This window comes from Colletotrichum truncatum (genome assembly GCF_014235925.2).
Source record: "Colletotrichum truncatum strain CMES1059 chromosome Unknown Contig_0003, whole genome shotgun sequence".
NCBI classification, from domain to species: Eukaryota; Fungi; Ascomycota; class Sordariomycetes; order Glomerellales; family Glomerellaceae; genus Colletotrichum; species Colletotrichum truncatum.
In genome coordinates, this window is record NW_027222400.1 from 351,172 (window position 1) to 362,061 (window position 10,890).

General features: G+C 51.4%; 2 protein-coding genes across 2 annotated transcripts; one reads left to right on the forward strand and one right to left on the reverse strand.

Moving 5' to 3' along the window:
* Positions 1 to 5,407: 5,407 nt before the first annotated feature.
* Positions 5,408 to 7,063, reverse strand: CTRU02_204971 (carotenoid oxygenase; the record flags this gene model as incomplete). Its single annotated transcript, XM_036724440.1, has 1 exon — positions 5,408 to 7,063. One exon carries the CDS (start codon positions 7,061 to 7,063, stop codon positions 5,408 to 5,410), a length of 1,656 nt encoding a protein of 551 aa, XP_036584067.1.
* A 1,995-nt stretch (positions 7,064 to 9,058) lies between these two features.
* On the forward strand, positions 9,059 to 10,009 carry CTRU02_204972 (Protein FDD123-like protein 2; the record flags this gene model as incomplete). The annotated part of the gene is made up of 1 exon (XM_036724439.1): positions 9,059 to 10,009. The coding sequence occupies one exon, from the start codon at positions 9,059 to 9,061 to the stop codon at positions 10,007 to 10,009; it is 951 nt and encodes a 316-aa protein (XP_036584066.1).
* Between the last annotated feature and the right edge of the window lie 881 nt (positions 10,010 to 10,890).

Sequence of the window (10,890 nt, forward strand, 5' to 3'; positions counted from 1 at the left end):
TGGCACCGCAATTGTTAGCGATTGAGCCAGGGGTTTGGACTGGATGGCCTGCATGGGAGGGGTTACTCTTTTTTTTGGTCTTCTTTTTGAGTGACATAGGAACAGCAAGTCTAGACACTACAAGCCTGAACGAACTTATGGTGGGTAGCTTGGCGATTGACAGGGGGGATCGAATAGCTAGCTTTTGTTGATGCGCTTGTTTAAAGGATACGAAGATTTGATTTTGGGGGGAGGGGGGGTAAAGGAAAGGCAAAGCGGGAAAAGGTAAACCAGTGATGAAGGGGGGAGTGCCTGAGTATACCGAGAACAGCGGCAAACTAGGCCAAGGAAGGATGTACCTACTTACTTACCTGACCCTTCTTCCTTCCTACCTACATAGTACAACGTACGCGCCTTCCAGTCCAAACGGGCAGTAGTGAATGACAACAAGCAGAGCAAGCACAGGCAGGTGCAGCTGCCCCGGCACCTAAAGAGCGCAAATGGTGTTAGTGGGTGGCCACTGCCCGAATAGTGGCGGGCAATTAATGGACGTTTTGGTAGGAGAGATGTCACAGGCCATTCAAAAACTACAAGCTGGGGAAAACAGGCACTAATACCCAACTGGGTACGTGTTGTGGAAAGGGTGAGGTACTGCCAAGAGCGGCGCTATCCAGTCGCCGTCAGCGCCCTACTTTCCCTGTTTGTTTCTCCAGCGGTCTCGTGGTCCGGCGGAGCAGTGGAAACAGCGCAGTCTAGCCACTACTCCGCCATGTCAGGGAGGACAGGTGGTGAGCAACAGTGTGACGCATCGCTATCACAGCCTCTAGAAGTACAGAGAGATAGCTTCGAGCCAGTGGCCAAAGGTCTTTGTGTTGGCCACCTGGGCACAACTACTCACTGCTTTTACCCTTCCCTCTCTTGCCTGGTTGAGAGTTGGGAATTGGCCCGGTGTGGAGCATGCAGCGGCGCCGCCAAGGAGCACCGATGTCCGCCGAGAGCGGGCGGGTCGTCGTCATCAGGGTGGGAGGGAGCCAGCTGACCAATCACTTGAGGCGTTGATGCTGGGGTAAAGACGAGACTGGCCTGCTGATAGGAGCGACAAGAGTGGCTGTGCGAACGCTTCGTCCAAAGGCGGCTGCTGACTACCTCTGTTGCTGCTGCGGTACTCCGTGCATTCGACTGAAGAGAGACTCCAGGACGTGGTTCCCAAAGCTGATGATTCCATCCGTACTATTATTGATGGGACTCCCCTCTGCGTCCACCAAACTGCTAGACAGGTAAGGGCACGGATACAGTAAGTACAGTACCATAGGGCAGGTATTCACTGCCTTTTTAGCACTGTTTGCGATCACTTTCCCTTTTGATCATTGGCCAGATTATTGCCTGTGAGACGGAATTCCCTGGTTGGCTGGCTGGAAGGCGGCTCTTGGCGAGAATGCGCTAGCGTTACCCAGCCCCACCAATCTGTTTTCCATTCCAGAAGAAAGAAGGAAGCAGTGAGAGAGAGGGATGCGGTTGGGATGCAGTTACCTCTGGCGGGATACCTACTGCGCTCCTTCAGTGGGTGTACTTGCGTCGGTACGCGTGTCTGCTTTTGTGCCTGGTGTTTCCTTGGCTTTCTATGTACATACTAACGCTTATCTGCGGGTATCCCTTCTCTATCCGACACATGTACACTTGGTATATTGGGTTCATACTCAGGATACATCAGATGACTCTCCTTCATCCACAATTCAGATAAGGCGGGCCACCTAGCAGCCCCTGCAAATGCCATTTCCCACCTCTGTCCTCTCTCTGTGTGTGCCAAGTTCGACTTCCCCTCGCCTTCCCTTCGCCGGCCCCCCCCCCCCCCCCCCCCCCCTAGTACGTACTGTGATAATAGTGCACCACGCAGATTGACACCTACATCATACCAAGAATTTTTATGCCTTGATTTCTATTTCTGCAATTTTCTGACGATGGCCTTACCTGATCCCCGTTTCATATCTACACTTCCACTGGATTGTCGAAGTATTCCGCCCATGTCACTGTCGTCAATGGTTGTCTGCTGACCATACTATTGCGGAGTCAAAGTGTGGAAATGGACATGCAATATGTGCTTCTCAGCGGAAATCAAGAAGCCAAACACGTCCTAATGATGGTTTGAGCAACCCTAAATGGATAAAAAAAACATTGAGCACTTGCCGTAGCGAGGGAAGGCCCTGCCCAGCCATCGCTATCATTTTACATTTTGGAAGGAATATTGGGTTCACTCCACAGCCAATCGCGCAATCCCGCACCCGCTCGCTCGTCAGCCAGAAACAGTAGGTGCCCACGGGGCTTCCCTGACGGACCATCGGCTGCGAGGAAGGTACACTGGTATATCGATCGATGGCTAACTGGCTTCCGTTTTCGCTTTCGGCCCATCTCTATCTAATCCAAAGTTTCTTTCGTCTTTTGCTCCGTTGATTTAATCAACTCCTAATAATGAAGCGGGTACCTGTTCTGCTGCATCTCTGGTGCGGCCCTGATCCACAGCAACGTGCATACTCTCCGCAACCCGAACCTCACATCGCTTCCTTAAGACCCATGTACAGTCATATACAATAATCTTGGCCAGGAGACGAAACATCAACCAGGAAAGGTCGCGTATCATCGCGTCGGTCCTGCAGCATGGCACATGACCACTGTTCGATATCGAATATTCTTGTCGACCCGTCATGCACGACCAAGAGCCAAGAGGGTTGGGGTGTGGGCTTCGTCGGCCATCGTTGCCATCTTTGCTTTTCCGTTTGCTACATCGTCGCTGACATTGGTCGCTCACGAAAATGCTGAAACTGCCGGGAGGCACGAATGGCCTGAGGACACAAAGTCGGAGGTCTAATTGTTGGTCACGGCGATGCCATGCTCACGTTCGCACGTAGCTTTGTACATCCGGAACGCCCTAAACGGCGTCAGCAAGGGCAGTCCTGCGATGCTTGCAGCTCCAGGTCCACCATGATTTCGCGTCGACTTGCCCTGCAGCAACATATCAAAATGAGAGAGGGACACCCCCGTCGTCGTGGTCGACGAACCAAGGAGCTACTTTTACACATCAGGCCAGAAGTCGACAAGCATGCTCGACCGAAAACGACTGTCCCATTTCACGAGCTGATGAGCCCTAGACCACTTTGCTCGGCTCTCCAAGCACCACTTATGGAGCTGACTATTCTTACATGTTATGAAGTTCACCTGACGAGCCGGCCAGCCACTCACCTCACCATTCGAGAAAATCATCGACAGCCAAGTTACGTCGGCAAAGGAGAATGAAAAACACATCACCAATAGCAAGCGCCCGGCAAATACTGCCACGTATCAAGAGAGCCAATCCACACGTGCAGCAGCCCCGTTTGGCATTTGCTAAGCTTAATCCTCCTTGACTTTGGCGCTAATCCGATGGGGCCATCCCGGAGCTTAGATCTGTCTGCCGCGAGATGACAAGTGTGGGGGTCCCCTCATGCCAATCTTTCGCCAACCTTTACCTAAAGACTCCAGCCGCCAAGGAGGGAAATATGTCGAGAGCTCAGAAATGAAGTGTCAAAATAACGTACCAACATGAACCATGGGCCCATCTAGTCTCGGAGGGACTGGGGAAATAACGAGGGGAAATGGATCTCGTTCATGAAAAACGCGGGGATGGGAGTCCACTTTACACCAACCAGGCGACCGCGCTCAACGGGGCTGGTACGGGACACCGGGTGTCTCCACGCACATCACCGTCTCGGAGGTCAAAAGATGAATTCTGGACGCCGAAAACTCGCCATCCCTTCACTGATAGTCGCCGCCGCCCAGCACTGCCCTGCGGGGTTATTTCTCGGCGCTCAACAATTGTCTGGGCATCACCATTTTGCTGCAACACCCAGGGGATATCGTCGGAAGATGTCGTAGCGAAAGACAAAGAAAACAGCATCGACACCAGACGTCGTTGAGATTGGCGGCTAGTCGTCGTGAGCCTCAACGTCTGATTGAGGAGGGGGATTTGCAGCCAAAGGCGGGATGGGGCAGGTTCCGGGGCTTTGGGGCAGAGAAAACATGGAGCACCAAACCAGGCCTGGAAAGCCTGCCACAAGCGAAAGCACAGGCACAAGCACTGCTGCGTAGTGGGGGAGCAAGCATGGCCCAGCCTCTCAAAATGGACCCCTCTTGAGTATTGCCGGCACTGGTTTCAGGACACTCGTGCCGACTATGTCGCGCCCTGTTCAGCTCTTTGGGCCCCCCCGTGGGTAAGGCAAGTAAAGCAGCCTACATGTAGCCAGCGAGCCTATAGGGCCTGAACGGACATGTTCCGTTCTGAGGAAGAAAGCCTGCAGAAGCCCCGTTGGTGCTGACGGTACCAAACGGAAATACCTCAACCACCTCTGTGAGGCGCAAAGCCATAGTTCCATCGCCTCGGCCACACTTCAACCTGTTCCCAGCCCAGACTAGAAGAGACGGTTCGTCGTCTGAACACCTTTGGCCAACACACACATGTTGTTTTTTCAACCCAAGTTGGGTTCGTTCTTAGATCAGCAAACAGCCTGAGGAATTGCGTCCTAAAAGATGTTCAGACGGCCTAGGACTATTTCCTTGGCCACTAGCCAAAATCGGGCAGCGTTTCGTGTCAATGTTACCAGACATCAATAGGTTCACCAGGATCGACAACTGGCTATTGAGGTTACCTACAATCGATTGCGCGGGCGTTGGCCGAGTGTAGATTTATCACCGGCCAAGACAAACAAGACCCATTCTTTCGACAATGCTAGTTCTTGGCCATCAAATATTTGGACGCTGGTTAAATCTACGCTCCGATACCCATGTACACGTCACATTATGTCCCATCGCGCTCGTACCATCACCTAAACCAGTCTTTCCGACCACTGGAGCTCGCTGCATGGACTAGCTACGATGGTAACCGCTAGGGTAGAACTCGGAACGCCGAGCTCTTTTACCTCGGCCTTCGGCGCAGATACTCTGCTTTCAAGATGAATTCTCATCGACAGATCGAAGCACTGTTATCCCAAGCTTGTGTCTCGGCCAAGTTCCAGCGTCCCCAGACAAAGTCGTGGGAAAACTGGGGCAATACGTGCAACAAAACATGCAGCAAGGAGCACTTTACATTTTTGAAAAGTTACCGCAGGACTCGAATACTACATTCGGCCGCTTTGGAGTCATGACTTATCCCCGAGGAATTGGGTACTGAAACCTGTCTTCACAATAAGAATGCTACTAACAAATGGTCCAGCTCTCTTATCAGCAGATTATTCACAAAATGGTAAAGTGATATGACAGTAAGGATTTATACTAGTCACGTTTTGGCCTGCCAGCTAATTCATACGCCTGCCTACAAACACCGTGGTATCATGGATTCCAATGGCACAAAAGCAACAAACTACCCCCGTCCTCGAGCGCTGGGTGTCCAACAATCACCTACTTAAACCGTGCCATCACGCAGTTTCCTCACTCTCTCAAAAGATATCTGGCCTTCGATTTCATCCTCACTAAACCAGACACCGTGTAGACCGTACGGCACACGCTGTGGCAGCTTGATCCTTGCCACAATTTCCTTCATCTCCTTAGCATCAATCACCCATAGCTCGCTCACAGCATCTCCACGACATGCCCCAGAGCTGTCAAGTTGTGACTCATCAAACACATATGTCAACAACCATCCATCGTCCTCGCTTTCAGGCTGAGATCTAGGGACGAAGCGTGGCTCCTGAGCATACCATCCCTGGGGCATCTTGAAGAGCTTGATAGGGTCGTTGGGATCTTGACTGTCCAGAACCTGAGCGACCCCTCGTGAATCAACACACCCTTTGATCGGCTGTGGCGGGTTAGCAATCCCTCGACTTATAAGTGTCTTGACATCGACTTTGGCCAAGTGGTCGATCTTGGCTGCTTTGCCAAGGGCAACTGTATACGAGTTCTCCCCAGTTGAGCAGCCATACACATATCTGGCTTCCTGCATTAAATAGGCCGGAGCGACAGTGGGAAACTCGAGTGAGATTGCTGAAAGAGCCCACTGATGTCTGATATTGCACTGGACCCCAGTGCTGTCCGACAGAGGGAAGTTATAGTAGTACAGCCGGCATTGCTCCTCCTCGGCGTACTCAGGCGGGACAGGCTTCACCTCCGGAGTAGGGAGGTTTCCAGCACTGAAAACCAAGGATACCGATGTGAGCCGGCATGCGACAAGATTGACAGATACACGCGGACTGCCAACTTCTGGTGCTGCTGATAAAGTGTCCCAGCAATTGGCGGTGTGGAAGATTGTGCATGGATTGGTTTCGAACCATTGAATGGCAGAGGGCTGGTGCCGGGGAAAGACGCCAAACCTTGACTTGCCTGCCGAATCGTACGACAAACTGGGCACGCCACGAATCAGGTTCATCGGGTCGAATGAGAGGGGTAGGTCCATGATGACGGTATGTTCTCTCGATACGCCAAAGTCATGCATCATCTTTGGCGAGTCGACTCCAGGAACTGGTGCATCGAATATCGCGCAGTGGCTTGTGGATTTTGCCGCTGTCGGTGGTACAACAGAGTAGCGCACAAAGGGTTTGATAAATGTCGAATGGAAAGTAAGAAGCTCCTTGGTAACTGGATCGACGCGTGGGTGGGCTGTCGTCCATTCCTTCATAAAGGAAGTGAAACCGTTGCCTCCAAAGCCACTTTGGCTGCTCCTTCTGGGCTCGTTCTCAGCGAATCGTCCATTGAACCAGCCGATCGTCTCGAGGCTTGGTAACAGGAATCTCAATGGCGGTCCGCTCTCGCATGTCGCCAGCGCCCGGCCATTGTGGAACAACACACTGGTGTTCGCGACACTGATCTTCTTAATCGGACGCCCCGCTCCGGGGAGCCTTGATAGCAAAACCAGAAAAATGGTGCGAAAGACCTCCAAGATGATGCGAAACACGCTGATGGCTGGGTTTACCAGTGCGGCAATGCTTGGTAAGACCGGTCGCTGCAGCAATTTGGTCGCTTTGGCGTAGCAGTAAACATCCGTCAAGAGATACTGGTTCACAAACTCAGGTTTTATCTCTGTTCCTTTCTCGCCAGTGCGGCGGAAAAGAACGCCGCTTAGCATTCCGTCGCCGTCGAACCAGTGCGCAGCTCGAGCTGGGTCATTGTTGGTGATAGGATTACCGCCGTTGCGAACGTACTGCCCTCCAGCAAGATCCGGAGGTATTGTTCCATCATAAGAACATGGTGTAAGTGGAAGACATGTTTGAATCGGGGCAAAGTTGCCTGAGAGGTATCTACCACTGTGTTAGCGAGAGCTTTTACTTGGCAGGGTCAAACATTGAAGACAGCAGCTTACGGATGACGAGTTCGATCCTCGATAGGAGCTTCATCGGCCATCGTCAAAGTCGCTTCCAGCATATTGGGTTACACAACGTACAGTCCAAGACATGAGGCTCTCAAAAGCTTGGCGATCAGGGACACAGACGGGCCAGAACAGGGTGAATGCAGCAGGGCCAACGTCTATTACGTCTAGTTAATCATTTCAACAGACGCAGCTCAGCCCAGCATGCTGATGGTACGTACTCATATTTTGTGGTGTCGCTGTACTCACAACTAGTCAAAATGATTTCACTGTTGCGTAAAAGGGAAAAAACATCACTCGCAGCTGATATCAGACGTACTGAAGCCGCGTCGATAACTACTGGTGGCCAACCTGAGCTAGATGACGACATCAATTGAAGAGCACTTTAGAGATCCGGATACCCTCAGGGTCTTTCGTCAGTATGTGCCTCCTACCGGGAGTGGTCTGACCTGGCGCATCGGATCTGGGTTGGTCCAGGTCAGAAGGACGTGGAGACAAGTCCATTGGATAATCCCTATGAACTGACGTCTCCAAATCGATAACTAATAGAAACCAGAGATTGTACAATTGAATGCCTCAAGGATAGAAGCCTCAATTGACTGATAATCATTTGTCTATGCAAAAAAGGTGGCCATCTTTGACAAATCAATCACTGCCACTGAGGTAAGGCCAGATCGGGGGGTGGCTTGGCGATCGGCCAAGCTTGCAATTGAAGAAGCACCAAAAAGCTTTTTTTTTTTCCTCCCCCTTCTCATCTACCCAGAGAGAAGCAGGCGTATTGCCGTTGGATGCGTGAAGTGACGAGCGTTGGTGTGCGTTGGCCGGGGCTAGCTCCGCGGTAGAGCGGAAATAACGTCCGGCAGCATCCGGCGTAGAGCCGGACCAAAATGGTGACTTCATCGACATGAAATCTTTTGTCCATGCTTCACCTGACGGTGCAACGACCTTCGTTCACAAATGTTTACAAACAATTACCTAGCTGTAATCCTCAGATAATCCACATTTCCGTCTCTTTCCCGCCCGTGGTTGATATTTCTTTTCTTTGCTATTCGTCAAAATTGACGGTCTGGAACTTTTGGACACCGTCATAGACCCATCACGAACCACGATCTGGAGCTTGACTCACTAGTTTTCTTGGACTGATGGGGCGTAAGGCAAGACCATTGTGGAGCAGCAGATCCCTTTGTTTTGCAACGTGGTTACGCGACAAGGGTTTATAACGGGGACAGAAAAAGAGAAGAGAGGGTAGATGACATGCTAAGCTTCGACTGCCGTAGCTCCCGCGCCTTGGGGCGCGCGCTCGCATGGTGTCTTTCTTTGCATATGCTTTTTCACTAGTGGGTCTATTGCTGTTGCCTCTTGATAGCGTCTTCCGTCTGCTGCTGCGTCGTTCACACCCGACATCTACAAGCACGGTTTGCCGTCGAGTCTAAACGTCATCAGGAGCTCATGTTCTTACCGATGTTACCTATTGGTTCTACGACGTGTATGAAATCATATGGACAGACATGATGCTGGAGTATTGACAGCGGTTGGTAATCTGCTGGGCCTCGAGCAAGCCAGATGACTTCGGATGAGGATATATTGCTGGCGTCGAACCGTCTTACCTCGAGTCTCATTCCATCTCATCTTACAGCATCGATCAATAAACCTAGCTAGACCAAACTCGCCAGTCGAGCTCGATATATCTACACCAAGACACCATTTTACACGACATTTATTGCTGAATCTTACTGGCTTGTTCGATCAGCCATCATGGCAGGCAATCAGGCCCTTAGCACCAACGCCGGGGTCGGCCAGCAGGCTGACCTGGCAATCACCCGCCGCGGTTCTGACTGGTACTTCACCGTCTGCGCCATCATGGGTTTCTCGTCCCTCATCTTCCTCGGCATGTCCTTCACGAAGCGCGAAACGCACCGCCTCTTCCACTACATCACGTCCCTGATCACCTTCGTTGCCTGCATAGCCTACTTCTCCATGGGTGCCGGCCTTGGACAGACGCCGATCCAGGTCGAATTCCCACGTCCGAACAGCAGCGCCGTCTCCGCCGCCGGAACCCGCGAGATGTTCTACGTCCGATACATTGACTGGTTCGTCACGACTCCCTTGTTGCTCCTCGACCTGCTCCTCACGGCGGGCTTGCCCTGGCCGTCCATCCTCATCGCTATTCTCGCGGACGAGATCATGATCGTCACGGGCCTTGTCGGCGCTCTCACCAGCACGCGCTACAAGTGGGGATACTGGGTATTCGGCATGTTTGCCCTCTTGTACGTCGCCTACGCGCTCGTCATTGACGGCCGCCGCCACGCCTCTGCCCTGGGCGGATCCATCAAGCGCACCTACATCAACTGCGGCGTCCTCACCATCTTCCTCTGGTTCCTGTACCCCATTGCCTGGGGCCTGTGCGAGGGCGGCAACGTTATTCACCCTGACTCTGAAGCCATCTTCTACGGCATCCTCGACATCTTTGCCAAGCCTGTGTTTGGTTTCTTGCTTCTCTGGGGCCACCGAAACATTGACCCCTCCGCGATCGGTCTGCACATTCGTGAGCCTGGCGCGAGCAAGCTTCACAATCCTACTAGTGAGCACGGCGGACACCATGGACACCTTGGTCCCGATGGTGCGTACAACGCTGCGCACAATGGTGCTCAGAATGGTACGGGATATGCCAATGGCCATTCCAACGGAAACGCCAACCGCGTCTAAATTTTTTTGCAACAATGCTTTGAGAGATTAATGTCGTGTAGACTGCGATATCTCTTTTACTACGCTTAAGGTACTTTCAACAACTGTACGACTACGGAGAAGATTGGATGGAGATGAGATTATGAGAGAGTCATGTCTGCGAGGCGCACGCGCGGTTGTTTTCTAATGTTTGCTCTTTTTTTTTTTTTTTTGAATCTGGGGAGGTAATAATGTGTTGGTGGATTGGGATTCTTAGACGTAATGTTTATACCCTGAGACGATCGTTAGGAATGTATGACTTTGATTTATATTGCGCACTGTTTTTAATCCAATCATTGGATATCGATCGTCCTTGTGGGTTGGTTACGGCGCTACCTAAGTCTTACCCCCGATTGCCGTAGCAATATTATTCTCTTTCTCTGTGGCCATGGACTCTGAGGTCTGTTCTAATTAGGTGTTGCGATAGTTGGAATACGGAGTCGTGTGGCACTTCCAGCCACACGCCCGCCAGGCTGAGAGGCCCAAGCCTCCCAGACCCACGTGACAAGCCAAGGGGGAATATCCCCACCTTCTAGTCAACAACACTACTTTCAACTATCATAAACTATCGATTAGAACCAATTTACTATTATTTGTTATTAACAAACGGAATTCCGTTTCACCCCCTATAAAACCTATACTGATTAGTAGTAAACCTCATAGTTGCTATTAATTTAGTTAACTTTATAATTACTACTCTGCTACGGACAAACTGTAGATTAGCAAGGTTAATACTAGAAGAGACGACTTCTTAAACTAGATACCTAAGCCTAGGTAAAAGTAGGGATTTCGTACTAACGAGAGAAGAAGTAAGAGTAACTAGGATCTACGGAAACTAGTAGAAGAAAGCTTCTTTTCCTCGA